Source organism: Musca vetustissima, unplaced genomic scaffold (genome assembly GCF_032173495.1).
Source record: "Musca vetustissima isolate MV318-11 ecotype Yass unplaced genomic scaffold, APGP_CSIRO_Mvet_v1 utg19417, whole genome shotgun sequence".
Classification (NCBI taxonomy): domain Eukaryota; kingdom Metazoa; phylum Arthropoda; class Insecta; order Diptera; family Muscidae; genus Musca; species Musca vetustissima.
In genome coordinates, this window is record NW_026883637.1 from 17,354 (window position 1) to 42,680 (window position 25,327).

The 25,327-nt window shown below is 37.4% G+C and overlaps 4 protein-coding genes across 4 annotated transcripts; 2 read left to right on the plus strand and 2 right to left on the minus strand.

The window, feature by feature from the left end:
- Positions 1 to 2,968: 2,968 nt before the first annotated feature.
- LOC133330556 (uncharacterized) lies at positions 2,969 to 3,424 on the plus strand. Its single transcript, XM_061538993.1, has one exon. The coding sequence runs from the start codon at positions 2,969 to 2,971 to the stop codon at positions 3,422 to 3,424; it is 456 nt and encodes a 151-aa protein (XP_061394977.1).
- A 3,613-nt stretch (positions 3,425 to 7,037) lies between these two features.
- LOC133330557 (uncharacterized) lies at positions 7,038 to 7,519 on the minus strand. Its single transcript, XM_061538994.1, has 2 exons — positions 7,478 to 7,519; positions 7,038 to 7,418 (listed from the first exon to the last, which is right to left on the minus strand). Exons 1-2 carry the CDS (start codon positions 7,517 to 7,519, stop codon positions 7,038 to 7,040), a joined length of 423 nt encoding a protein of 140 aa, XP_061394978.1.
- Positions 7,520 to 10,772: 3,253 nt separating this feature from the next.
- Positions 10,773 to 11,256, minus strand: LOC133330558 (uncharacterized). The gene is made up of 2 exons (XM_061538995.1): positions 11,212 to 11,256; positions 10,773 to 11,150 (listed from the first exon to the last, which is right to left on the minus strand). Exons 1-2 carry the CDS (start codon positions 11,254 to 11,256, stop codon positions 10,773 to 10,775), a joined length of 423 nt encoding a protein of 140 aa, XP_061394979.1.
- A 5,724-nt stretch (positions 11,257 to 16,980) lies between these two features.
- Positions 16,981 to 17,454, plus strand: LOC133330559 (uncharacterized). Its single transcript, XM_061538996.1, has 2 exons — positions 16,981 to 17,025; positions 17,083 to 17,454. Exons 1-2 carry the CDS (start codon positions 16,981 to 16,983, stop codon positions 17,452 to 17,454), a joined length of 417 nt encoding a protein of 138 aa, XP_061394980.1.
- The last annotated feature ends 7,873 nt before the right edge of the window (positions 17,455 to 25,327 follow it).

The following is a 25,327-nucleotide window of genomic DNA, read 5'->3' on the forward strand; positions in this document are numbered from 1 at the left end:
GACGAGCTGAAGCAGGGAGTCTTTCATAGACGAGCTGAAGCAGGGAGTCTTTCATAGACGAGCTGAAGCAGGGAGTCTTTCATAGACGAGCTGAAGCAGGGAGTCTTTCATAGACGAGCTGAAGCAGGGAGTCTTTCATAGACGAGCTGAAGCAGGGAGTCTTAATAGACGAGCTGAAGCAGGGAGTCTTTCATAGACGAGCTGAAGCTGGGAGTCTTTCATAGACGAGCTGAAGCTGGGAGTCTTTCATAGACGAGCTGAAGCTGGGAGTCTTTCATAGACGAACTGAAGCAGGGAGTCTTTCATAGACGAGCTGAAGCAGGGAGTCTTTCATAGACGAGCTGAAGCAGGGAGTCTTTCTTAGACGAGCTGAAGCAGGGAGTCTTTCATAGACGAGCTGAAGCAGGGAGTCTTTCATAGACGAGCTGAAGCAGGGAGTCTTTCATAGACGAGCTGAAGCAGGGAGTCTTTCATAGACGAGCTGAAGCAGGGAGTCTTTCATAGACGAGCTGAAGCAGGGAGTCTTTCATAGACGAGCTGAAGCAGGGAGTCTTTCATAGACGAGCTGAAGCAAAGGGGTCTTACATAGACGAGCTGAAGCAGGGAGTCTTGATAGTCGAGCTGAAGCAGGGAGTCTTGATAGTCGAGCTGAAGCAGGGAGTCTTTCATAGAAGAGCTGAAGCAGGGAGTCTTTCATAGACGAGCTGAAGCAGGGAGTCTTTCATAGACGAGCTGAAGCAGGGAGTCTTTCATAGACGAGCTGAAGCAGGGAGTCTTTCATAGACGAGTTGAAGCAGGGAGTCCTTCATAGACGAGTTGAAGCAGGGAGTCTTGATAGTCGAGCTGAAGCAGGGAGTCTTTCATAGAAGAGCTGAAGCAGGGAGTCTTTCATAGACGAGTTGAAGCAGGGAGTCCTTCATAGACGAGCTTAAGCAGGGAGTCTTTCATAGACGAGCTGAAGCAAGGGGGTCTTACATAGACGAGCTGAAGCAGGGAGTCTTGATAGTCGAGCTGAAGCAGGGAGTCTTGATAGTCGAGCTGAAGCAGGGAGTCTTTCATAGACGAGCTGAAGCAGGGAGTCTTTCATAGACGAGCTGAAGCAGGGAGTCTTTCATAGACGAGCTGAAGCAGGGAGTCTTTCATAGACGAGCTGAAGCAGGGAGTCTTTCATAGACGAGCTGAAGCAGGGAGTCTTTCATAGACGAGCTGAAGCAGGGAGTCTTTCATAGACGAGCTGAAGCAGGGAGTCTTTCATAGACGAGCTGAAGCAGGAAGTCTTTCATAGACGAGCTGAAGCAGGGAGTCTTTCATAGACGAGCTGAAGCAGGGAGTCTTTCATAGACGAGCTGAAGCAGGGAGTCTTGATAGTCGAGCTGAAGCAGGGAGTCTTTCATAGACGAGCTGAAGCAGGGAGTCTTTCAGAGACGAGCAGAAGCAGGGAGTCTTTCATAGACGAGCAGAAGCAGGGAGTCTTTCATAGACGAGCTGAAGCAGGGAGTCTTTCATAGACGAGCTGAAGCAGGGAGTCTTAATAGACGAGCTGAAGCAGGGAGTCTTAATAGACGAGCTGAAGCAGGGAGTCTTAATAGACGAGCTGAAGACGGAATCTTTATAGAAGAGCTGAAGCAGGGAGTCTTTCATAGACGAGCTGAAGCAGGGAGCCTTTCATTGACGAGCTGAAGCAGGGAGTCTTTCATAGACGAGCTGAAGCAGGGAGCCTTTCATTGACGAGCTGAAGCAGGGAGTCTTTTATAGACGAGCTGAAGCTGAAGGAGGGAGTCTTTCATAGACGAGTTGAAGCTGAAGGATGGAGTCTTTCATAGACGATCTGAAGCAGGGAGTCTTTTATAGACGAGCTGAAGCAGGAAGTCTTTCATAGACGAGCTGAAGCAGGGAGTCTTTCATAGACGAGCTGAAGCAGGGAGTCTTTCATAGACGAGCTGAAGCAGGGAGTCTTTCATAGACGAACTGAAGCAGGGAGTCATTCATAGACGAACTGAAGCAGGGAGTCATTCATAGACGAACTGAAGCAGGGAGTCATTCATAGACGATTTGAAGCAGGGTGAACGGAGTCTTTCATAGACGAGCTGAAGGGAGTCTTTATAGTCAAGATGAAGCAGGAGTCGTTATAAACAAGCTGAAGAGAGTTTTTCATAGACGAGCTGAAGACGAATGGAGTTATTATGCCCGAACTGAAGGGAGGCTCTATAGACGAGCTGAAGGGAGTATTTATGGACGAGGTGAAGGTAGTCAATCATAGTCGAGCTGAAGGGAGAACTCATATACGAACTGAAGGGAGTTTTTCAAAGACGAGCTAGAGTTAGTCATTCATAGACGAGTGAAGGAAGTCTTTCATAGACGAGCTGAAGAGAGTCAATATAGACGTGGTAATGGAAGTCTTTATAGACGAACTGAAGGGAGTCTTTATAAACGAGCTGAAGGGAGTCTTTATGGACTAGCAAAAACAGGGACTAGCTAAAAATAACCTTTATAGACCAGCTGATGCAGAGAGTATATATAGACTAGCTAGTCAAAATATGGACCGCCTATGTAGACAAACGTAGGGAAGTCTTGATGGGTGAATTGAAAGGTCTCTTTATGGACTCCACGCTTATCGATTTATATTTTAATATTATGTTTAGATCTTTTTTTCTGCAGTTCATTTGTTGTCGTAATTGTGGTTTTTCTATTTTTCTAAATGCGGTTTTCCGTGTAAACTAGCGTTTATATGTTATGCGACGAATCGACTGATAAGAATTGTTTTTATTATTGCATTATACATATGTAAATATTATTTTAGATCAAAGATCGCCAATATAAATATGATTGCCGGTATTAGCTTGCGATTATTTGCATTTTATTTGTCTTGAAAATTACATGCAATGCATCAAGTTATTCTGCTATCAGTTGCTGCATGCATTTTAATGCAGGTATTTATTGTATTATTCTAATAAGAAAATTTCCATTAATGGTGTTCAATTTCTCCCCCTATGGAAAATCCCATAAGGTCCATGGTGTCAAAGACGATTGGTACCCCGAAAGAGCCTACAGTACCCTACAAAAGTGTAAGGATCAACATCCATTGCCCGAAGCCGTTCTGGAAGATATAGATAATGGCCGCATGGAAGATAGTCCAACGTTAAGACAACTTATTTTATGTGCCTCGAAAGCATTTAATGTTTATACCACCGAACATGGTTATAATGCGGATCGATTGGCTCATGCACTCTATCGAATCGGAATGAATCGTACATGTCGTCGTCAGGTGGCTAACGAATGTGTTACGAAATATAAGGATGTTAAACCGGAAGATGAAATGGCCTTCAACATTATTAAATGTATCATAGATAAGGAAGTTAGCCCTGAAGTGGTTGAGAGGGATGGTCCACCATCGGAATGGAAAGGTTGTGATATAAGAGCGTGAGAAATTTTGTATAATTTAATAAGAATGATAATAAATTTAAAAACTTTAAAAAAACATAGATTTCTCCGGTAGACTGATATAAGAGCTAAAGCAAGGAGTCTCTATAGAGGACCTGAATCAAGTAGTCTTTATAGAAGAGGTCAAGCAGTGAATCTGTATAGACTATATGCAAGTGGAAAAAGTGCTGAAGAAGGGAATCCTTATAGACGAGTTGATGTAGGGATTCGTTATACACGAGCTGAAGAGAGTCTCTATAAACCAGCTGAAGCAGGGAATCCTTTTTTAGTTATCTTCATAGACTAACTGAAGCTGAAACAAGGTGTCGTTATAGACGAGCTGAAGGGAGTCTTTATAGACAAGCTGAAGGGAATCTTTATAGACGAGCTGAAGCAGGGAGTCTTTATAGGCGAGCTGAAGCAGGGAGTCTTATAGGCGAGCTGAAGCAGGGAGTCTTTATAGGCGAGCTGAAGCAGGGAGTCTTTATAGACGAGCTGAAGCAGGGATGTGAAGTAGGGAGTGAGACGAGCTGAATCATGTAGTCTTTATAGAGGAGGTGAAGCAGGGAGTCTTCCAAAGTGAACTGAAGTAGGAAGTCTTTATAGAGAGCTGACGGCAGACTATATATCATAATACGATCACCTTTATAGGAAAACTTAGAGGACAAATTTATTGACTCCACCATGAACGATTTTATAGACGAACTGTAGCTGGGAGACTTTATAGACGAACTGAAGCTAGGATTATTCTTTATAGACTAGCTGAAGTAGAGTGTTTTTATAGATGAGCAAAAGTCGGAAGAATTTAAAGAGGTGAACTAGGGATACTTTATAGACGAGCACAAGCAGGGATAATGCACAGATGGGGCGAATGTGGTCTTTGTACGTGGTCTGAACGAAGCACTATACAAACTGTTCTAGATTCGAAATTTGTTTTTTATTGAAAAATCATCTGAGCCGATTTTACCCCTGTAAAAAATCGGTCTCAGACTTTAATTATACCCTAAACAACTATGCTGTCAGGTTATTATAGCTTTGAGCTGTCCCAAGAGTGTGTAACGCCGCGAAATAGACCCACCTTTAAGTATACCTATCGTCATAACTCGACTTGCTCAGTCGATCTAGACATGTGTGTCTGTCCATTTTGTAAATACAATACAGGTCACAGTAATGGACCAATCTTCACAAAATTTTGCATGTAGGATGGGTTCTAACCAATGAAGACCCCTATTGTGTTTGGTAATGATCGGTTAATATTTTGGGGATGAAACGGACCAAAAGTTTAATTTTTGTTTTCTGACCGCTCCAGAGGCCGCAATTATGGCCCAACAATTTTTACATGGAGAAGAATATCGGGCCAAAGAATAAATATGCCTGTTTGACCGATCATTAGGTCAATATTTAGCGGGTCAAACGGACCTTTACTTTTGTGTGAATTATGATAACATTTGTATTCTATAGCGTATATATTTACCCCTGAAGTACATAGACCCGAGGTAGTATATACAAGAGGAGTGGTTGACTTTTAAATTGATACCGATTATATTGTCGTATGCAGGGACGGTCGCAGGGGGCGGCCCCGGGGGGACGCCCCACAACCGACCCTATAATGTATATATGTTCTTGATCAGCGTAAAATTCTTTGACGATCTAAGCATGTCCGTCTGTCTGTCCGTCTGTTGTAATCACTCTAGCGTCTAAACGAGTTGAGATAGATCGCCAAAATTTTGCACAGAGTCGTCTTTTGTCTGCAGGCAGGTCAAGTTCGAAGATGGGATATATCGGTCCACGTTTAGGCATAGCTCCCATATAAGGGTACCTCCAATTTTGCGGTATTTTGGGGGGTTTGATCGCATTTTTCGACCGAATTCGCTGAAATTCGGTACTTTGATTCTTATTGAGTAGCAAATCTCTATACTAAAAATTATAGATATAGGTCATTTTTATCGGGTAGCCCCCATATAAGGGTACCCCCCAATTTTCGGTATTTTAGGGTTATTGAGCGCGGTTTTCATCCGAATTCGCTGAAATTTGGTACATTGGGTTCTTATTGGGTACCAAATGTCTCCCCTAAAAATTATAAATATAGGTCCACTTTTTCTGGTAGCCCCTATATAAGGGTACCTCCCAATTTCCAGTTTTTGAGGTGTTTTGACCGGATTTTTTCACCGAATTGGCTGTAATTTAGTAATTTGAGTTCTTATTGGATAGCAAATCTCTCCACAAAAAATTATAAACATAGGTAATTTTTTTCGGGTAGACCCCATATGAGGGTACCCGCAATTTTCGATATTTTGAGGTTCGTGAGCGCGTTTTTCAACCGAATTCGCTGAAATTTGATATTTTGTAGTCGTATATGGTAACAAATCTCCCCACCAAAAATTATTAATATTCACCTCTTTTTAGGGGTAGTCCCCATATAACCCCCTTTTTTATATTAAAATAGTTATCTGATTTGTTCCGTGTGTTGCGGTAGGGTAGTCGTTACAGGGAATAGTCAATTTTTACCCACAAAGACTATTTAGCCATCTGGTGTAAGCATTCCGCCTTCTAAAGATATTGTGATAAAAAAACTCAAATATGACGATAATGAAATATATCGGTAGACATTTATGCATCTCCTCAATATAGTAATACCTTCTGAAGGAAAGAATTGAGATAAACAATTAAAATATTGGGTTCAAAATTGGTATATACCGGTCATTAATAAGGCATAGCCCTCATATAATGATATCCCCAAATATTCTCTATTTCCTACACTATGTAATCAATATTGGCCCCCCTTTAGGCATACCCTTTGTAATCTAAATTACAGTAGTTTGAGGATTTTATACTCTACCATGCGTTATCAGTATCAGTCCACTTTTTGGATCTTACATATTTTAGGAAAAACCCCATTGGAAATTGCTGAAGTTTGTATTTGGTGTACATAATGGTTTACATAAATCGGTTTGTAGAATTATCAGTATATGCCTCCTTTTTGGTATCTTCCCTACATTTTCATTGCATGTATCTGTCAGTATTACTATGGTGGAGGGTATCCAAAGTTCGGCCCGGCCGAACTTAACGCTTTTTCACTTGTTATTATTATTATTGAAAACAGTAAATTTGTCAAGCCGTTTTGAAATCACGAGGAGCTATAGCTCCTACCATGTTTATTATTGAAAATGGCTTCCATATAATAGTACCCTCAAAATTTCGGTATTTTGAAGATTTATAAATGTAACGCCCATCAATTTTCACTTTAAGTATTTTTATGGTCCTAGGCGTATTTTGGAATTAAAGAAACTGTTTCAAAAATCCATTCCACATCCGCCCTAGCAACAGATTTTATTTTTTAGACACAAATTGGGATTCATGCATGACTTTTTCTATAGAAAGTTAGGTATCTTGCCCTAATTTTTCACATGAACCCGAACGAGAAACCCGCAGAGCGTCCAAAACAAAGACAAAAATACACTTTTTGGTGCAGTACGTGGCACTATAAAATGAAAATTTGCATTTAATCTTATCTTCTTATACTTTATACAGATTTTTTAATTCAATATTCAAAACATTTTTTCAAAGTTCATAATCAGATATCAACAAAATTTCCAAAAGAAACAATTTCAACAAAATCATTCCACATTAGTACATTTTCCCGGAGCACCACCGAAAATGCATTCCAAACTTAAGTACATGAAATCTTCATGATTGCCATTCACACTGTGCTCCTTGTGACTTCCCAAACACTCACGGACCAATTCCAAAGCACATTCTAAATGTAAACTACGATATATACTATATGCTATACGTTCCGGGTCAAGATCCGTCTCAGATGTATAAACATTTTGGCCATTGGCCACACACAACAAAAGGGGTTTCATATTTGGATCATCGACGAGTTTGAAGTTACGGATTTCAGTTTTAGCTTCATCACTAATCGGATATTGTTGCATGCATTGCTTTTCGATTTCGGTAGGATTTTCAGGATACCAATCGGGGATGTTGCCTAACACCTAAAGGGAATATTATTTAATAAAATATAAAATAATTTTATTGTAATTTAACTACGTACCCCAGTCGAGAACAGTACGACAAATATTATAATGTTATGCATTGTTGCTTCAGATAGTTGCTGAACTTGAACTGTATGCTTTGTTTGAAATAAGTTGGATGTTTTATAGTCAGTAAATAGTTTTAACATTTAATTAAATTTAATGTCATAATTGTTTCAAAATAATACTTAATTCGAATATAATTTAGAAAAAATTAACATGAGTTGGCATGAAGTATGTATAACTGTTACAGATTTAATATTCAATTAAAAAGTGTTATGAAATATTAATATTAAAATAATTAGCAAGCATTTAAAACCCTTTTTTAACAACAACTTAAATTTGTTGATTTTATATATTGTTGTTTTCCAACATAAAATATTTAATATTTATATATACTACTTATTGAATTTTATTTGATTATCAGCGAGAACTTTTGAATTCATCTGCAATGCAATTTTTGGTCTAAAAGACAAACAATGTTTTTTTTTTTTTTGCTCATCTCATCCAATTTGAAAGAACACGTTTCGATCTTTCCATCAAATTCGTAGCCTTCCTCCTTCTACGTGAACCATCAGTTAGCTCGCTTTTATATGCCTTTTGAACTGGGGCATCCTCATCCATTCTCACAACATGACATTGCCAACGTAGTCGCTGGTGCTCGATACGTCTGACAATGTCGATGCCTGAAAATATATGGTTCATTTGCCGGCGATATTCACCTTCGACGCAGATCGGCCAATAGATCTTTCGGAGAATTTTCCACTCAAACATTCCAATAACTGCCTCATCTGCTTGCGTATGTACCCATGCTTCTAATCCATACACCAGCAGTGGTCCTTTCCGACTTTAACTGCAGACCTTGTGCCAGTTAAAGTTATACTGCATATCCATATTAATTTTGCAGAAATACCTGACGCAGACATGGCTTTAAACACTTTTGAGCAGCAGGTCTGTAGAATGATGTCGAAAAATAGTTGGAATGTGTCGATGTGTTTTTCACCTTTTCTGAATCCTCGTTTGGTATTAAAAGACTCTGAGTGGTCCTTTGGAATTGAACTTCTGACCTTGTGCCAGTTAAAGTTATCCTGCATAGCCGTATTAATTTTGCAGGAATGCCAAACGCAGACATGGCCTTAAACACTTCTGAGCAGCAGGTCTGTCGAATGCAGTATTATAGTCGACGAAAAGGTGGAATGTGTCGGTGTGTTTTTCGTGGGTCTTTTCTATCAGTTGGCGTTATAGTAGATTTGCCAGGTCTGAAGACACATTGATACGATCCAATAATAGCGTAGATCATTGGCTTTAGTCGTTCATACAGCACGCTGGATAGCAATTTATATCCGATGCGAATTCCTCTACAGTTGGCACATATCGTCTTGTCTCATTTTCTTTTTTTTTGTGCACGGAACACAGGATGCTAAGGTATATATCATTGAGCATGCATTCCTCTCGCCAAATTGTACTAATCAGTTGGTGTATGCTCCTGATGAACGTTTGACTACCGGCCTTGAATAGTTCGGCTCGTAATCCGTCGGCACCTGCTGCTTTATTATTCATCTCTTAATTGTTCTGGAGTATCTTCTTCGCCGCCTCTATTTGATACCATAAGCTTTGCAAAATACTCCTTCCAGATCCTCAACACGCTGTCTGTATCTGTAACCAAGCTGCATTTTTTCACATCACTCCTGATCATACCATGGGTTTCTTGATGGTTCAAGTGCTGCTTTTGTTGCAGTTTGTAGGGACTGGGCAAGTCTTTGCCATTGTGCTTCTATATTAGTATCGGGACAAGAAGGGCTTTCATCAAGCAGGCGAGTAAGTTTTGCGGAGTAGGCTACTGCTACCTGTTGTGCTTGCATCTTCCGTGTTGTCGAGTTTCCGTGTTGTGTTAGATCGCACCTTAGCTGCTACATTAAGACGAGTGCGAATCTTGGCTCCTCGGATCAATCGAACGTCTAAAACACTGGATGAATGCCTTCCGTCTATCGCAACATTATCAATTGTATTTGTCGTTGTTTGATCGGAAGAAATTCATGAGTCCTGAATCTGTTTCTGCTAACTGTCATGTTTTTTGCAGCCGCGAAGTCAATCAACCACATGCCGTTGTCGGATGTTTCATCATGGAGGCTGAATTCTCCGATGGTGGGACCAAAATATTATCCTTTCCGATTTTTGCATTAAAATCTCTTAGCAGAATTTTATGGGCATGACCAGGACAGCGGTCATATGCTGTTTCTTGGAGCTCGTAAATTATGTCTTTGATCTGTTAATCTTTGTCTTCCATCGGAGCATTATCGGTTTTGTACTTTTTGAGTATATTCGCTAAAGCGTCTATTCTGTACAACGCGCGCACATTCCAAGTGCAGATTCTCAATTCGTGGTCCATTTTACGTTTGCGGGGGCGTCAACATTCGGGGTGTTTGGTTCCCTTTTTCTTTACTTTTTCATAGAGGTGGGGTTTTTAGAATGTGGGCTACTAACCCAGCGCCTCAACCGATTTTTTATAGTTATTATGGGTGAAGTCGCGGCACTTCAACGGGTGAAGTCTCACTATTTCAACGGGTGATGAAAGTAGCTACGCCTGGTGACAGCGCGGGGAGGTCAGTGTCAAAAATTGAGATGAAAGAGGGATCAATATCAGCCAGGGATTTGCCATTTAAAAGTCAATCAGATCCGTTGCTTGGTATCTATCATCCCCTACGTCACCCGCTAAACTAACACATTCATGTTTATGTTGACAACTGATGTTCTTCGGCAGTGGGTGGGTCCTTGTGACTGCATCTGCGTACAAGTTTTTCATACCATCAGCCGCAAATTTTTTGCACAATCGTAATATTGTTTCCAAACCAATATCATGTTCGAAATGGGCCCTAGGTTTATAATTGTAAATCGTCGAAATGTGGAAATTTAGACCCTAAGCCCGTCTGTTTTTACCACACAAAGTGTTAAGATGTGGAAAAATAAATCTCATTTGAAGGTAATTGAGTATCCGAATATATTTCGAAACAATTCAATCCACCTCAGATAACTGTGGCGGCAGGTATCAGCCGGATGTCCTCAGTCAGACCTTCTGAAGGCAGAGAAGTTTTGAAAACCGAAATATGTCTGGTGTCGGAACACTATTTGTTTTAAGAGTGCATGTGAAGGATTTTAGTCACACCCTATTTTTAGACTATTTCTAGAAAAGTTGGTCCAATAGCTGCTCAGGGTTTCCTCGTAAAAAATAAAACAGCTAATGGCCAATTCAATATACAAATAAAAAATCTACTAAAAACTTCTTTCTCGAATATATCAAATTTATTATTTCATCGTTTAATTCTCTTCAACTTTCTTACAATTTTCTTCAGCACCAGCCACAGTACATTTCATGATGGTGAACATTTTGGCATCGTCTGGTGTCACATCCTTGCCTTTCTCGGCACAGCCTTCAATAAACTCTGGCTTACAATCCAATTTAGCTCTTTCTTTCAAGACAACCAATAGACGATCCGGTTTAAAGCCCGTTTCGGTACTGAAAATATTTTTCTTTTCGGCCAAGCAAAGGAAGAAATTGCGTGTGTCGTGGTTATCTTCAATATTATTCGACCAGATTTGTTTTGCAGTTTCGTCGCTAATGGAATTGTCTTCACGACATTTGGCTTCAATGGCTGCTTCATCTTCGGGATACCAATCGGGACGATCAGCAAAAACCTAAGTTTTTTTTTTTGTATTATTTGTAATTGTTGATAATTTTTTTTTTTCGTAAACTTACCATTGCCGAGCAGCAAATCAATAATATGAAACTTAATTTATTCATTTTTATTACGTTTTCGTTTTTTTGATTTGTAGTAAATTCCACGGAGATCAAAAGGAAACTAATACCTCCTTGCAAATTGCATTTCCATTATATAGAAAATTCCTTATCACAAACTAATGCAGTGACATCTACTTTTACATCTGTTGTTCTAGTGTAATCCAAACTTAATTGAGCCGATTAGTCTTTTGTTTTGAAATAATTAAATTTTATTATCAGTTGTTATACAATTGTTGTAATTGGCCCTGCTAAACTTTAACCCCTTGGATTTGAGATAATGTTTATTACACTGATATGTTTGTGGGGTATATTAAAAAACAGCACCAGATGTTGGATGCTGATTAAAGTGACAGTTAACAAATTTGCCAAATTTGAGTCACTTCGGTTGAAAATATGCCGAATATTGAGTGAATTTTGAATTTGACCTCATGTCATTTGTAAACCGTGGCCCACAATGTTATAAAATGTTACTGGTGTAAAGTTCAAAGTCCCCATATTTCAAATATATAATGTTATATATATATATATATATATATTGAGTGGATTGTAATGGATTCCTGGCCCTGGTAAAGACTTCAAGAATGAACCAATTAGTGCCCAATAGAAATTGAGAAGTTTACAATATTCCGATCCATTCGGACTTGTATTGGCAACAGTTTTTGGATGTTGTTTTGTCGATAGACGGCCTTCGTAATGAAGGTATTAGACATGTGTTATGAGAAGACAATCTGAATATTCTTACACTGTATATCACTCCGCATAGTTGACTGTGTCGGAAGTCTTCGATCGTCAATTGTCATCGTAGATTGTCTCGGTCCGTGTATGGTACGGAATCCATGTTGATGTTGGACTATTGAATGTCATAGATTTGGGGACTAGTGCTCCAAATGTCTTTGATACTGGGTTGACAAAAGTGAAATCGGTCTGTACGGTTCACTCCATTTTTATATCCTTCACCACACTGTGGTACAGGGTATTATGTCTTTGTGCATAAGTTTGTAACAGGCAAAAATAATCGAGATAGACTAATGGTTCCTTTGAGAATATGTATAGAATCACTTTCTGAGTCGATTTATGCATGTCCGTCTGTCCGTCCATGTATTTTTGTTAACAAAGTACAGGTCGCATTTATGATCCGATTTGAATGAAATTTGGCACAGGTCACTTAATTGGCCCAAGGACGAACTCTATTGAAATTGGAGAAAGTCGGTCCACCTTTAGGCATAGCTTTTATATAGGGGTACCCCCAATTTTCGGTATTTTTGGGTTCTTGAACCAAATTCTTTTTATACCCTTCACCACACTGTGGTACAGGGTATTATGTCTTTGTGCATATGTTTGTAACAGGCAAAAGGAAACGAGATAGACACATGGTTCCTTTTGAGAATATGCATAGAATAACTTTTTAAATCGAATAATGCATATCCGTCTGTCCATCCGTCCATGTATGTATGTATTAACAAAGTACAGGTCGCATTTGTGATCATGATTATTTGGCCCAAGGACGAACCCTATTGAAATTGGGAAAAATCGGTTAAAATTTAGATATAGCTCCCATATATATTTTCGTCCGTCCGAAATGGTGCACCAAAGTCCCTATATATTCTTCGATTTCCACGAAATTTGGCATAGGATTCTCAATTAAGCCTAAAACGATGTATGCCAAGTTTTATTGGAATCGGTTCAGATTTAGATATAGCTCCCATATATATTTTCGTCCGATTTTATGTAAATGGTGCATCATAGTCCCTATATATCCTTCTATTTGCAAGAAATTTGGATTTATAAGTAAATGAAGAACTCAAAATGTGGCCGAACATGTGACAGGTTTCGATGAAATCGGTTTAGATTTCGATATTTTGCTTTTAATTTATTTACATAATTTTGTCCCATTGTAAGAAGGTTGCAGAATGACATGTTTAATTTGATGTTAATGGTCCTTCAAAAATGCGACATCTGTTAGGATCCCATCTATTGAATATACCCAAAGTGGTGAAGGGTATCTTATAGTCGGCCCCGTCCGACTTTACTACTTTCCTTACTGTTTTTTTTTTTTTTTGAGCTTGTCCAGTTTAAAGCTAAAATAAAATTTGTTCGGTATTTTAAGGAGTGTGAGATAATTTTCACTAAAAAACTGTAGTAAACCGTGCAATGAAAAAAACCAATAGCCTCCATGTAACCGCCCACATTTCAATTTTAACCGAATTGGCTATATTCGAAATTTTAGCTTTTTTTTTAAATATTTTCCAAGTCTTATAGAGTTTTCCTCATGGTGGAGGTATGTTTCTTATGTCCTGTTTTTTTTTTAATAGGAATCTGGCAACCCTAGATGGCATAAATGAAATTTAGTAGCGGCACAATCATAATTTCCCAAATTTGATACCATACATATCCATAACTACCTAACTCAGCAATCCAACAGAAATCATGTTTCCCAATTTCAGAATTTCAGCTTTATTGGTTCACCAATTCCTAATTGTACTAAATTTAGTATCATTTATACACATTAGTACGGATTTCCAAAACGATATATATCATACAAAAAATTGAAACCTTACTTCCCAATGTCAATGTTTCAGGCCTATCAGTTCACCCAAAATGCAAATTGTACCAAATTTATTACTTTTAGTACACATAAGTACAAATTTCCATAACTAAATTTTGTCCAAGTCCAAGTACTATTTAGTTCACATTAGAACGAATTTCTAAAACATCCACAAACCTACACTTCAATATTAATCTTAATTTGAAATATTATGATTCGAACTCTATAGGTTCACCCAAATCAAATTTCAGTTTTCCAGCTCTATCGGTTCATCGAAATCAAAATTGTACAAAATATAGTAATATTTAGTACTTTTCGTAAACATAAGTACAAATTCCAGAAAATACCTCCATTCCCAATCCTACGAGGGCAGTTCGGAAACTTCTTAGCCCAGCACTAAACGCGCGGTATAAACAGAAAAAAATTAAGTGTTTGGGAAACGTCCACCTTTGTTATGAACATATCGCGATATGTTAAATTATGAGCGATATGTTCGATCTGGCAACTCTTTCATATAGAAACAGGTGTTCAAAAAGACGCATCCGCAATTTTTTTTACAATGGAAAAATTAGAAATGCGTGCTGTCATTAAATATTTACATAAAACAGGGACAAGAAATTCATAATGAATGATTTTGGTGAAAGTATTCCTTCCTATCCAACAGTAACCACTAAGGAAAGTAGTAAATTCGGACTGGGTCGACTATATGATACCCTCCACCACTTTGGGTATATTCAACATATGTCTCCTAACAGACTCCGCCTTTCCAAAGAACATTGGCATGAAATTGAACGAACTTGATTATGATCTGGAACCTATGCTAAATTTCATTTCAATGAACCGATTTTTACCGACGAAATATATATGAGAGTTATATATAATTCTGGAACGATTTTCACGAAGCTTATCGCACATCATTCTGCGCTATGCCAAATTTCGTGCAAATCGAAAGATATATATGGACTTCGGTGCACCATTTGCCTAAAATCGGACGAAAATATACATGGGAGCTATATCTAAATCAGGACCGATTTTCACGAAACTTTGCACACATCTTTCAAGACTCAATTCAGTACGCTATGCCAAATTTCGTGCAAATCTAATGATATATAGGGACATTGATGCACCATTTACATAAAATCGGACGAAAATATATTTATGGGAGCTATATCTATATCTGCACCGATTTTCATGAAACTTTGCACACATCATTCTAGACTCAATTCAGTAAGCTATGCCAAATTTCGTGTAAATAGAAAGATATATAGGGTCTTTGGTGCACCATTTACATAAAATCGGACGAAAATATATATGGGAGCTATATCTGCACCGATTTTCACGAAACTTTGCACATAACATTCTAGATTCTATTCAGTACACTATGCCAAATCTCGTGTAAATCGAAGGATATATAGGGACATTGATGCACCATTTACATGAAATCGGACGAAAATATATATGGGAGCTATATCTAAATCTGGGCCGATTTTCCCCAATTTCAATAGGGTTCGTCCTTGGGCCAATCAAATGAGCTGTACCAAATTTCATCCAAATCAGATTATAAATGCGTCCTGTTCTGTTCTATGATTTGTGTCGCATTTCTAAACAGTCGATCAAAAACGCATAAGAATGAACATTTCTTAAGCTTCTTGGGATCGTTTTAAGGGATGAGTTCTTGAGATTTTCACTTGAAATTTTATAGGGACATTCTTGAATTAGTTTAGATTCGAATTAAATCAAAGAAATGTTTGACCCCGAGAATGGGGGGGTCCCCTTAAGCGAAATAAAATTGATTTTAAGCGTCGTTTCATTACTGTTGATGAGATATGGATCCACCACTATACTCCAGAGACAAAATAACAACCCAAACAATGGACTGAAGCTGGTATGGTTATGGCAACGGGTTTTTGGGATTTCAAAGGTATTTTATTGACTATCTGCAAAATGTACAAATTTGAGAAAACACAAAAAAAAATATTTTTTCATCAAGACAACGCACCAGAGCACAAGAATGGCTAAAATTATTCGCCTGATTTAGCACACAGTGACTTTAACTTGTTCCCAAATCTAAAAAAATCTTTGCTGGCAAGCGTTTTACCTCAAATAAAGTTGTAAATCACTATTTTGAAGACCTTCAGGAAAACTATTTTCATCAAGGAATAGAATTGCTAGAAAAGCGTTGGACTAAGTGTATTAAAGTTTCAGGAAAAATAAAAATATTTTTGAAAAACTAACTATTCTCTTTCATTGATAGGCTAAGAAGTTTCCGAACCGCCCACGTACACTTTGATGTCAATTTCAAATTTCAGGATTCCACCTCCATTCGTCCCTTTCAAATTGTACCAAATTTCTTACCCTTTTGTAATTTTCGTATACATAAGTACACACTTCCTAAACAACCTCCTTATATCGGCCGTACTTCACAACCTTGATTCGCATTTCAAATTTCTATGCTACGAAATTGTAACAAATTTAGTACATGTAGGATACTTTTAGTTTGAATTTTTAAAAACCGTTTGGGACATATATCCTACACTCGGTGATCCTCATTTCAAATTTAAGATCTCTCTTTAGTACTTTTCGTGCCGTTCTAGTACGAATTCCTACAAAAATTGATGTCAGCCTCCAAAACTCTAATCAAATCAGTGCTTTTTGGTCCGTACAAAATGTGGAATTGATGGGTCCTCCGCCATACAACCCAAACTTGAGACCTATAACTTATTTTATGATCACCTCGGTTTAAGCTCATCAAGAAGAATGATTTTCGTTTGCAGAAGATGCTGCTTAATCGTTCAAAAACCCATTCAATTGGAATGGAAAAAGTTAATCTACAATTGGTTTGAGCACATAAAATATATAAGAGATACTGGAGAATACATTGAACAACAATAAAACCAGTGTTGATGATAAATATTAGAACAGAAATAAATACATACATTAGACCTCATATACAGATGTCAAAAGTCTAACAATTCTAATTGCAACAGTTGCCTAACAACTGATAGCCTACTTTATAACTGCCAGACAAAAGACTTAACGGCCCAATTCCAATTGGTTTGCACTCCAAGAGCCCATGTCTTGTGATGATAAGAATTCACTATAAAAAGCAAATTTTCTTAGTAGGATATGATTAGTTTTCTTTCAATCTTTGTGGTTATTACAACAATAAAAGAGAATCCAGAATGAATAAACTAAGTCTTGTATTATTGATTTGCTGTTCGGTGGCGGTAAGTAAATAATAATTCTAAGATAATATAAATATTAATGATAATTATTGTTCTTAGATCCTTGCCGATCGCCCCGATTGGTATCCTGAAAATGAAACCGAAATTGAAATGAAATGTCAGGAGGAAAATTCAATTAGCACCGAAACAATGAACGACATTTGGGCTTATAAATTTGACGACACTCCAGAAATTCGTAAACTTATGCTTTGCTTAGTCGAACGTAAAAATATTTACAATAAGGAAATGGGCTTTAAAGCTGATCGTTTACAAATTGCATTGACATCGAGAATTAAAATGGATTGTAAATTGGAATTTGTTGAAAAATGTGGTAAGGAAGCAAAAGATATAACTCCAGCTGATGCCATGATCTTTAGTATAATGAAATGTATTGTCGCCGGCATGGATGAAAATTGTAAGAAAGTTGAATAGATTTTCGTAGAAGAGATATTTTTTGAAATAAAATGTGATTATTATTGATGATAAAAATTATGTGTTGTTTTTATTAAATGCTTTCTGGTCTCTCATAAGTAAGTATTATCGTATATCGATGTATGTTTGTAATGAAACAACATTTCCTAGTTCCAACAACCATGAATATATTCTTGTCGGACATGAGAGGCCACACTATCAAACAAGGAAAATTAAGGCAAGACTAAGGCATTAAAAAGTTGCCTTTAAACCTGCAATGGACAAACATGACAAGGAGGATAAACTATACATCTTATTCGTGGCCTTCCCCTTCTGCGTGCACAATCAGCTGGTTCGCTTTTATATGCCTTCTGGGCTGGGGCATCTTCATCCATTCTCACAACATGACCTAGCCAACGTAGTCGCTGCAGCTCAATACGTCTAACAATGTCGATGTCCGAGAATAGCTGGAACAACTCATAGTTTATTCGACGGCGATATTCACCGTCAACGCAGATCGGCCCATAGACCTTTCGGATAATTTTTCTCTCAAACAATGCAAGAGCTGCCTCATCTGCTTGGGTAAGTACCCACGCTTCAGATCCATACAATATTACGGGTAGTATCAGCGACTTGTAGTGTGTGAGTTTGGTCTGGCGGGAGGTGGCCTTGCTTTTGAGTTGCTTACTCAGACCATAGTAGCATCTGTTGGCCAACACTATCCTTCTCCGAATTTCAAAACTGATGTCATTCGTTTTATTTATGGCGGTCTTGCGCGCTGATACCATCAGCATGGTCTTATCGCTTTTTACTGCCAGACCCACTTTGGCAGACTCCTTCTCAATTTGTTCAAAGGTGGCTGTTACCGATGTCATCGGCGTAGGCGAGTAACATGTGTTGTTTGGTGTATAGAGTGTCATTTCTGTTCACCTTTGCCTCTCGTATGACCTTTTCCAGCAGGATGTTAAAAAGGTCACACGACAAACTGTCACCTTGTCTGAATCATTGTTCGGTATTGAAGGGCTCTGAGAGGTCCTTTCCGACCTTAACTGCTGATCTTATACCAGTTAAATTTATCCTGCATAACCGAATTAATTTTGCAGGAATACCAAACGCAGACAATGCTTAAACACCTCTGAACGGATAGGGCTATCGAATGAGGTTTTATAGTCAACAAATAGGTGGAATGTGTCGATGTATTTTTCGTGGGTTTTTTCCAGGATTTGGCGCAGAGTGAAAATCTGGTCAATGGTGGACTTGCCAGGTCTGAAGCCGCATGGTATGGTCCAATAATGTCGTTGACCATTGGCTTCAGTCGTTCACACAGCACGCTGGATATCACTTTATATGCGATGGGAAGGAGACTTATTCCTCTATAGTTGGCACATATCGTCTTGTCTCCTTTTTTGTGCACGGGACACAGGATGCTGAGGTTCCAATCATAGGGTTCCTCTAGCCAAATTGTACTAATCAGCTCGTGCATGCTCCTTACCAGCATCTGACCACCAGGTTGAATAGTTCGGCTTTTAAACCATCTGCACCTGCTGCTTTATTATTCTTCAGCCAATTAAATACTATTCTGACCTCATCTTGGCTAGGTGGTATACACTCTATGCCGACATCTATTATTGGTTCTGGGGTATCTTCTTCAACGCTACTATTTGATACCAGAAGTTTTTAAAAGGTTTGGGCTTCGCCATGAGCCGTTGCTTGGTATCTATCATCCCCTACGTCTCCCTGAAGATACTAGAGAAAGCTAAACTCTTGCATTATTAAGCATTCTTTCAATGAAGAGAAGATGCTAATACCTCGAAGCGAAAGAAAAATTCCGACATTTTTTGGTTAGGTCGTTATAGTCAACTCGATTTATTCCCTTATTAATCTCATAAAAGGTCGGTTATCACTCGTTCCGCCACAGAATGTGACAGAGTTGGATCTATATTGAACATATGCCTGAAAACAATTCAGCATCGAGATGCAGCAAGCAAAAAAAGTATTTCAAAAAATACTTTTTATCATGTCAATGGTAAATGTGATGGTAAATGATTTTTGCGATCATGATCATGTCAATGGTAAATGTTGGCGACTGAAATTCGTAGAGTTTATTGCGGGGACAAATAAGAGGTTTTCGAATCGTTCTAATTATCTCAGCTCCCATATATCACAACACAAACTTGTTCCTTTTTATCTCAGTATTCTGTGTAAAAGACCACGAAAAATAGAGAAGGTTGGTATTGATGTTCATTAGACCAGATTCTAAACATGGGAACGAACATCTGAAGTAATCTTTACATAACACGCTAACCTTTTCTAATCGATGTGCATAAACATACATTTTATCATTGATCTAGGACGTAGGGATCCCATGAGAACAAGGTAAAATATTTAAGAAACATAAGGCAATATACCTTATGTCTACGATCAAAAATGTGCTTAATCGAAATAACAGAAGCAGACCACAAGTTTCATAGAATCAAACCCATTATAAGTATTTTGAAGTTGAATGACTAATTCGACTTATTCTATTTGGCAGCGCGGGCGATGGCTCTCGATGAGAGTAACCGATTTTATCACAATCTTGCACATCACAATATTTTTGTGATCATGAACATTATTGGATCACTCCTTCCATTAGCTCCCCTGATGACAGAATATTTTTAAAGTAGATCTATGTTTGCACACATTTCCCATATAAGGTCCCGACCGATTTTTTGGTATTTTGAATGACCTATCATCCTATCCTATTTTTAGAGGGCAACAAATGAACAAATTTTAAATATATGGATTTGTTTTCACTAGTCTCATATTATGCTCTCCCAGCCTGAAGTATTGTGGAGATCCTAATAGGATTTTATAGCCTATGTGGCTGTAATTTGTTTTTCGTCCGTTTTTTTTTTCTATTTTTGGCAATTTTTAAAACATTAGCCCCATTTTTTAACCGACGTGACTGTAATTTGGAATTTCAGGTTCCCAAAAGTAACAGAAATTGCACACACTTTTACCTATTATGAAGGTCCTGACCGTATTTTTTAACCCTAGTTTTTTTATATTTTTTAATGAAGACCTATTCAGAAGACAACACTCGTATATCCTGTTTGGCAAGGTGTCATATAATTATACTCTACAACACTATGTTGTCAGGGTATTATAGCTTTATCTCATGTCTCGACTTGTTGAGTCGATCTATACATGTGTGTCCGTCTGTCCATTATAATTTGTTATGGATTAATCTTCACGAAATTTTGCATGTAGAACCGGTTCTGGCCAAAGAAGACCCCAATCGTTGTTGTTAATGATCGATTAAAATTAGGTTGAAGGAAAAGAAAAAATTATTTCTATTACGAACTATAGGACATTATTTTTCATGCTTCGGAATGCCTAATTTGGGCCAAATATGCCAAGTTCGGACTGTATGACGGATGCATTAAAACTTCCCAACTAAGATGTGTGAGGCCTACCAGTTTGGTAGAGAACAGAAGTTAGAGTTTCCAGTCCCACAAAAAAAAAAAAAAAATAGCAAAACTTTCCTGGCCGTTAGTCCTGGTTTGGCCACCGTTTTAGGTGCTTCACCGCTCATTGACCACGATCGTTTTCACACAGGGTTATCGTATGTGATCCATTTCTCATCTCCAGTCACCATCCGTTTAAGAAATGGTTTTATCTCATTCCGTTTTGGCCAAGGCTTCGCAGATGTAAATTCGATCCATCCTATTTGTTTATGTTAAATCGTGTGACACCCAAACATCGAGCTTTTTTTGAATCCAGATTTGTGTAAATGGTTTAAAACAGTTTTATTGACGATTTCTAGCTCCTAGACGATGTAACGGCTGTTAACATGCCGTTCAACTTCGATCATTTTTGCCATTTTCGACCACCGGCCTAATGGATTTCTATTTCCCCAACCTAATAGGGTGGGGGTATATATCTGTCGGCAACACCGACTGATAATTATACCCTTCACACACTGTGGTACAGGGTATTATGTCTTTGTACATATGTTTGTAACAGGCATAAGGAATCGAAATAGACCCATGGTTGCTTTTGAGAATATGCTAGACGATGTATCGACTTTTAACATGCCGGTCAACTTCGATCATTTCTGTCATTTTATCGACATTTTCGACCACCGGCCAAATGGATTTCTTTTTCCCCAACCTAATAGGGTGGGTGTATATATCTGTCGGCAACACCGACTGATAATTATACCCTTCACACACTGTGGTACAGGGTATTATGTCTTTTGTACATATGTTTGTAACAGGCATAAGGAATCGAAATAGACCCATGGTTGCTTTTGAGAATATGCATACTCGATTTACGTATGCCCATATATTTTTGTGAACAAAGTACAGGTCGTATTTATGATCCGATTTGGATGAAATTTGACACAGTTCACTTATTTGGCCCAAGGACAAACCCTATTGAAATTGGAGAAATTCGGTTGAAATTTATATATAGCTACCATATATAGTTTCGTCCGATTTTATGTGAATGATGCACCAAATTCCCAATATTTGTCCGATTTGGGCAAAATTTGGTCATAGTACTGAATTTGGTCCACATTGAAGTCTGCGAAGTTTTGTTAAAATCGGTTCAGATTTAGATATAGCTCCCATATATAGCTTCGTCCGATTTTTTGCGAATAATACACCAAACTCCCAATATATGTCCGATTGGACAAAATTTGGACAGAGTACTGAATTAGGTCCAGCCTGATGTCTGCGAAGTTTTGTTAAAAATCGGTTCAGATTTGGATAAAGCTCGAATGCAATTAAAAAAAATTATGTGTGATAAGGTTTGTTGAAATCGGTTCAGATTTTGATATAGGTCTTATATACATTTTGGTTCGATTTTATGTAAATGGTGCACCGAAGGAGCTATGTTTGTTTGATTTCCACGAAATTTGGCAGAGGGTATTAAATTAAATATAGAGTGATAGCAAAAAACAAATGGTGTGTGCAACGGTTGCTCAATTAGGTCGATGTGTTTATGTATAGCTTTCATACATAATTTTATTCGATTTCATACAAACGGTACACCAAAGAATCCAAGTCTGCCCGTTTGACATGCAATTTTTCGTTGATTTCAGAACGGTATGTATAATAAAATAATTCCGCCCGATTCCATCTCAATGGTCCCACAAAGATTCTATGTCTGTTCTATCTACAGGATATTGTAGATATTAACATCTATTGCATGTACCCAAAGTTGTGAAGGGTACCATATAGTCGGCACCGACCCACTTTCCTTACAGGTTTTTTACTTGTTATTCCTACGATTAACACTATTTGATATCATCTGATAACTAACGCTTTATGTGCCTTATTAATTGATATGGGAGACTGCTTCTATTGACGAAAATGCGATAGAAATAGCAATTTTGAGACGTCAACGTCCGCTGTTAGAAAATATAGCTTTAATAGTTAAACATTAAGTCGGGTATTAAAACAAAATAGAACCTTTAGACGATCTGAATTCCAACAAGACTGATAGCAATGATAATTACCAGGCTATGCCCATGTGTGCCGAAAGTCGCCCATCAAATGTTATTTCGGGGAATTTAACTTCTTTTGTAAAACTGTAAAATTTTTTACAGTTTTACAAAATAAAATTTATTTATATATCTGTTGAATAATTACTGAGATATAGAAGTTTAAACAAAAAGTGCCGAATCTGCCCAAGTCTCTCCTATATATAAAAATTTGCAAAATCTTTCCATTGACATTTTAGAAAATTAAAAAAAAATTATTATAAATTAATATATATTTTGTCTAAATATTTGTTTTATTGCAAATTGCCAAAAAATAATATTATACGAAATTGCATCACCATCACCGATTTGACTTATGTCAAGTTTAATTTTAATACGTCCTGATAAGCATTTCTATAAAAACACCATAAAATATTCCATTGCATGGCAGTGATCGATTTCAACAACGTTCCGCAAGATGTTTAAAATTGTTGCTTTAATTTGTTTGATTTCCTTGGTAAGTAAAAAAATTAAGACTGATTTGTTTTAAATTTTAGGAAATGTATCCAATGTAGGTTGTGGCTGAACGTCCCGATTGGTATCCCGAAAATCCCAATGAAATTGAAGCGGAGTGTATGAAAAAATATAATGTGAGTGCTGAAACTGTGGCCAAGATACGTGCCATGCAACTAGAGGATACACCCGAGATCCGTTCTGTATTACTCTGCAGTGCCATTGGTAAAAATATCTATAGCCCTGAAGTTGGATTTATGCCAGAACGTTTTGTAGTTGGTTTGAAATATGGTCTAAATATGGATTGTAATGTGGACTTTATTCGTAATTGTGCTCAACAATATGGTGGTATTGAATCTCATGAGGAGAAGTATTTCAGCTTCTTTAAATGTATTTTCGCCAACATTAAGGAAAATTGCAAGAAAATTGAATGAATAAAAAAAATTGAGAAATAAAATATTTTTAAAAATAATTTGTTTTGATTGCTCATCTTTCGAGAAATTTGTACCGACAATAAATCAGGTAGCCTCTATATGTTATTTTTTATTCTTGAGTCTTTATCATCTGTTTTGTCGATTGTGGTAGAATGTTCATACCTAGGCTGATAACAAAAAGCATAGCTATGGATTTGAAATTATACCTCAACAACACCTAGTCTATATTTCAAAGTGATAAGTTCCACATTTAATGTTTACGAAATCATGCTTAAGATTCTCAGCATTGCCTTACTTTGTGTAACAGCGGTAAGCTCCATCATACTAATTCCCTTTTTTCCAAATATCATAATCGCAAATTTATTTTCTAGATTTTTGTACAAGACTTACCATGGTATCCAAAAAATTCGGATGAAATTGAAGCGAAATGTCGTGAACAGTACCCTGTTGAGAAGAGAATGATGGTCCAGGAAAATGGTCGCTGGAAATTGAAAAATAATCCAATGTTACGTTCCTATTTGATCTGTATGGGAATGAGTAAGAATTTGTATAGTCCGGAAATGGGATTCATTGGTGAACGTATTGCTTATGACATCGAACAGACATTTAAATATAAATGTCCTCTGGAATTGATTCAGGATTGTATTGATAATAATTATGAAGATTCATATTCGGAAGATGTGATTTATTTTAATATAATGAAATGTATTTTGGAAAATGCTCATGAAGAATGCGAACATGTTTGAAGATGAATAATAAAAAAGTAAATGAAAAATATTGTTTTTTCCTGAAACATTGATTGACTTCTTTGAAACAGAGGCTTGGTATATTTGTAATATAAAATAATCTTTAAAAAATTCACGCCTGTGATAGGCCTCAAAAAATAATCTTTAAAAAATCCACGCCTGTGATAGGCCTCAAAAAATAATATTTAAAAAATCCAAGCATGTGATAGGCCTCAAAAATAATCTTTAAAAAATCCACGCCTGTGATAGTACTCAAAAAATAATCTTTAAAAAATCCACGCCTGTGATAGGCCTCAAAAAATAATCTTTAAAAAATCCACGCCTGTGATAGGCCTAAAAAAATAATCTTTAAAAAATCCACGCCTGTGATAGGCCTCAAAAAATAATCTTTAAAAAATCCACGCCTGTGATAGGCCTCAAAAAATAATCTTTAAAAAATCCACGCCTGTGATAGGCCTCAAAAAATAATCTTTAAAAAATCCACGCCTGTGATAGGCCTCAAAAAATAATCTTTAAAAAATCCACGCCTGTGATAGGCCTCAAAAAAAAATCTTTAAAAAATCCACACCTGTGATAGACCTCAATAAAAATATTCTTTAAAAATATTCTTTAAAAAATCCACGCCTGTGATAGGCCTCAAAAAATAATCTTTAAAAAATCCACGACTGTGATAGGCCTCAAAAAATAATCTTTAAAAAATCCACGCCTGGGATAGGCCTCAAAAAAGATTC

What these genes read in the sequence shown, in the direction of transcription:
- LOC133330556 (XM_061538993.1), top strand. Translation starts at nt 2,969, where the DNA reads ATGGTGTTCAATTTCTCCCCCTATGGAAAATCCCATAAGGTCCATGGT.
- LOC133330557 (XM_061538994.1), bottom strand. Translation starts at nt 7,519, where the DNA reads ATGCATAACATTATAATATTTGTCGTACTGTTCTCGACTGGG. An exon ending in TCGTACTGTTCTCGACTGGG is followed by an intron (nt 7,419 to 7,477) that starts GTACGTAGTTAA and finishes TATTCCCTTTAG; the next exon opens with GTGTTAGGCAACATCCCCGA.
- LOC133330558 (XM_061538995.1), bottom strand. Translation starts at nt 11,256, where the DNA reads ATGAATAAATTAAGTTTCATATTATTGATTTGCTGCTCGGCAATG. An exon ending in TGATTTGCTGCTCGGCAATG is followed by an intron (nt 11,151 to 11,211) that starts GTAAGTTTACGA and finishes AAAAAAACTTAG; the next exon opens with GTTTTTGCTGATCGTCCCGA.
- LOC133330559 (XM_061538996.1), top strand. Translation starts at nt 16,981, where the DNA reads ATGAATAAACTAAGTCTTGTATTATTGATTTGCTGTTCGGTGGCG. An exon ending in TGATTTGCTGTTCGGTGGCG is followed by an intron (nt 17,026 to 17,082) that starts GTAAGTAAATAA and finishes TATTGTTCTTAG; the next exon opens with ATCCTTGCCGATCGCCCCGA.